The sequence below is a fragment of the Ahaetulla prasina genome, chromosome 3, assembly GCF_028640845.1.
Source record: "Ahaetulla prasina isolate Xishuangbanna chromosome 3, ASM2864084v1, whole genome shotgun sequence".
NCBI lineage: Eukaryota > Metazoa > Chordata > Lepidosauria > Squamata > Colubridae > Ahaetulla > Ahaetulla prasina.
In genome coordinates, this window is record NC_080541.1 from 107,196,109 (window position 1) to 107,200,085 (window position 3,977).

Below are 3,977 nucleotides of genomic sequence, written 5' to 3' on the forward strand. Positions count from 1 at the left end.
CTGGCCACTCGGGTCACGGGAAATTCCTGGGGGGCCGGAGCACGCAATCGCTCGTAAACAGCGAGAGCGAGCCCCCAAAACCTGATGTGCCCCCCCCCTTCCGTCATATCTGCCTCTCCCACTTACCGTAGTAATAGCTCGACCCTGACAAACTGGAACGACACCCCTCTCCACAACCCTAGGACCTATTAAGTTACCGCCGCGAACACATGGTGGACCTAGCCCCCTCCCTGATGGGTTTTCCCCCCCACCCATCCACCCCCCCCTTAAAATTCCCATTAAAACTCCCCTTAAAAGAACGGTTAAAACAGTTAATTAAAAATCCCCTAAGTCTCCTATTTTTGGCATGCCACCTCTCAGGGTTCCAAAACCCGTCCTCAAGATGGGCCCTTGATAGTGTAGGGGGCCAAACCCGCGAGAGAGGGGAATCTCGCAGGGCAAGAAGGTCAGCCGCTGTGAATGTCCGCATAATAAGAGTCCGGCAAACAAGCCCATCCTGGACCAATCAAGATGATAATTGATAGTTCCGGCAATTCCGGGTGAGCACAGTTGAGGAATAGTTCTTGGGCGTTAGATGGATAACACCACCATGATTCAGTCCGTTTCACCAACCCCTCATTATACCGTCCCGAGGGGTGGTTACAGGAGGAAGGGGGAAGCTGTTACACTGCTAGGCCAGGGGCATCCACTAGGCCAGGCCGCTCAGCCGCTAAGCCATCTCTCTCCCAAAGTCCGGGGGGGGGGGGAGCAGGATCTTAAAGGTCTTAAAAAGGTCCCCCCCCCACAGGCGGTCCATAGACGTCCTCTAGGTGGTAAAGATGATAAAGAGGGAGCGTCCACTAGGCCTGAGGACAGCCTCAAGATGACACCAGCAAGACGTCCATCGGGCCCACCTGCGATCTCCAAGCTAGGCCGCCCAGCTGGCCCAGCCGCCAGGCCACTGGAATAGGCCGCTGGGATAGGCCACTCACCTGCTGGGCCCGCTGGGCAGATAGAACAATATTTTAGTCAGGTTTCAATTTACTGCTGTAGTGAGTTTTAATCCATTGTATTGTTTTTGTTTATCCCGCCTTTATTATGTTTACAAATAAATCACAAGGTGGTGAACATATCCAAAATACCTTCCTCCTATTATCCCCACAACAACCCTGTGGGGTGAGATGCTTTTTTTCTTTTACACCACACAGTCATGCGGTTTGAACTGGACAGCCGTATAAATATTATAAATAATTTTTTTTTTTTTTTTGGTTTACATTTATACCCCGCCCTTCTCCGAAGACTCAGGGCGGCTTACAGTGTATAAGGCAATAGTCTCATTCTATTTGTATATTTTTACAAAGTCAACTTATTGCCCCCCCAACAATCTGGGTCCTCATTTTACCTACCTTATAAAGGATGGAAGGCTGAGTCAACCTTGGGCCGGGCTCGAACCTGCAGTAATTGCAGGCTACTGTGTTCTTAATAAGCCTTAATAACAGGCTTTACCAGCGTAAGATAAGTTGATTGATACATAGATAAAACCGTGAAATAATAATATATTAACCAGTCAGTCTGTTGATGTTTCAAGGCTCAACTTAACGCACAAATATTAGGTGCTACTAAAAATTGAAAAGCCTATTTTGTCTGATCTGCTCAGGATTTGTTTTGAATTAGTATTCAAGGACATCTTTAGATATATAAACGAACGATAGCCAAATTCCACGAAATGCTTATAAATCTGGGATGTCTTTTTGTAGTGTACTATCATTTCATATATACCCATTTGACGTGAACAAAAATGGCTTGACTACAGTCTTTTCTCCATTACAAGGCCAGAATTGTAACGCCAGTTTCTCATATACTCACAATGTCTTAATTTCCCACTAATGTTAATACTAAGATTACAAAGAAGAGAATTCACATTGAGGATTTCCTCATTATAATTTCTTCATAGTTTTTCTGTATGTTACAACAGGCATGAAACTGTACCCACTCTTTCTCTCTTGTGTATGAAAGACACACACATACATATGCACAGAAAGAGAGTAAATGATGGAGATGTTCTCCAGCATATCATGACTATTCATGACTCTGAGCTGCAGCTTCCCTGCTTCTGAAACAATAGCATTTGGAGAGAAAAAATTAGTATACTATTTATCAGTCTGATACACTAGAGCATTCAAATGACTTTAAAAGAAATGTAAACTTGAGCAGTTATGTTTTCCATTAAAATACTCCACATTTTAATCTCGTCCTCCTCTATAACCAACATCTTGACTAAAGAGAAAAAGAGAACTGTAATTGCCAGGAAGGAAGGAGTTCAGATCTTTGCATACTCTTTGAGAATCATCTCCAGTTTCTGACCGAGTAGAATATTGCCCTTCACTTTCACTTTCCCAATCAGAAAAGCCTTCTGGGGCTTTATCTTGCCCAAAGCAAGTTCCATGAAATCATGTTCAGAGAGAATAAAAACTGTGTTGGCAGGCTCGTGAGATGCTCCTTTATAGACCTGACCGGAACCAGACTTCAAATCCAGGGTCCACTGGGCCACAACCTTTCCTCCATTCATGATGTCCCACTGAAAGACAGCATTCACCTTTTTCACAAGTTGACTCCCAACACCTTTGATGCGATGCCCAATTTCCTCAAAAATAAGATCACTCTGAAGCCCAGGGCCTCTCACCGAAGCATTTCTAGATGTCATCAGAGGTTCATACAAATTTGAAACAGCAGTTTGTTCACCTGTGTTGATTTTCATTTGAAGACATTTCAGTCTTTCTCTCCACATCTTCTTTTATAAATGTTTGGAGAATGAGCAATTGTTATCTCACTTTGTATATAAGAGCTAGGGTGTTACCATACCTCTTTTCACAAACAGTATTTACATTTCAGTAATAAAATGAAGTAGAAATCATTGTTGGGTGGACACATTGTGTAATCAGATATGACAGCCAGTCAGCATTAAGTTTTAGTTGGTTTGTGTGCTGTAATCTCATTGGTGGATATACTTTATTGTGACAGGCAAGATTTCTTATAAAGGCTGTGGGTGTGTGCTGCTTGGGTGTAATGTAAGGTGTATATAGACAGTCCGCCTACAATTTTTGTCATGCATTTTGTCTACATCCTCAATAAAATTTGATTTTTCTTGAAGAATTTCAATTATATGAAGCCTGGGGTTTGGCAAAAATAGTATTTATGTCAATACAAAAAAAGGATAGTAAATGTAAAATGTAAATGTATTAATATTTCTTTTGTTGATTAGCTTTTGTTCTTCCCATTTTCATTTCTGTTTGCCTCCCAGAGTCATCTGGAGTTGGGTGGTCTTACAAATAAATTAAATCATATCAATATGAAATCAGTTGAAACCTTAATCTAAATGTCAAAAGATACACCATTTGGAATGATAGCAAATTCTGTATCTGACAAAGACTGTAGTAAGAAAATAAATTTGCTAGCCCTGATTTATAAAAGTATGGTATTTCCAACTTTTCAATATATCAGGGTAGTTGCTATAAGTGCTGTTGTCTCTACCCTTGCCCTTACCTTTGGGCAAGGGAAAAATCAGATTGCCTTTATTAACTTTATAAGAGGAGTATCACTGTTTCTCAAGGCCACAGTATTTCTATTGTAATTAAAAAAAAAAAAACTCTCCCAAGAGAAATAGCACCTTCCAGAAAAATGGCAATTGAAGCTCTCCTTTGCTCCAACTCTGCTCCTACTGGAGCTTTCTTTCCCATGACTGGGTAAAAAATGCAGGACAGGGAGGGCCTGGTGTTTGAATTGCATATTTCCCATACTGTGTGAATGCCACTCTGGTCATCAGCAGCCAGTGGACACAAGAGATGGAAAATTGACCTAAAGAAAGTAAGAACTACCTCAGAAATATTTAAAAGAAAAGAAGGATTTCATTAAAACTTTCCTAATGGATAATTTTGATATCTAACATTAAAACACATTGAGTGTCTTAAAAAAAACCCCAGGCTTAGCACATAGAAAAG

The 3,977-nt window shown here is 41.3% G+C and overlaps 1 protein-coding gene across 1 annotated transcript; it reads right to left on the minus strand.

Annotated features, from left to right (window-relative positions):
• Window positions 1–279: 279 nt before the first annotated feature.
• Window positions 280–3,718, minus strand: SCP2D1 (SCP2 sterol binding domain containing 1). The gene has a single exon (XM_058178340.1). It carries the CDS (start codon window positions 2,765–2,767, stop codon window positions 2,300–2,302), a length of 468 nt encoding a protein of 155 aa, XP_058034323.1. The 5' UTR covers window positions 2,768–3,718; the 3' UTR covers window positions 280–2,299.
• Window positions 3,719–3,977: the final 259 nt, after the last annotated feature.

Coding starts and splice junctions, on each gene's coding strand:
- SCP2D1 (XM_058178340.1), bottom strand. CDS start 2,767: ATGTGGAGAGAAAGACTGAAATGTCTTCAAATGAAAATCAACACAGGT.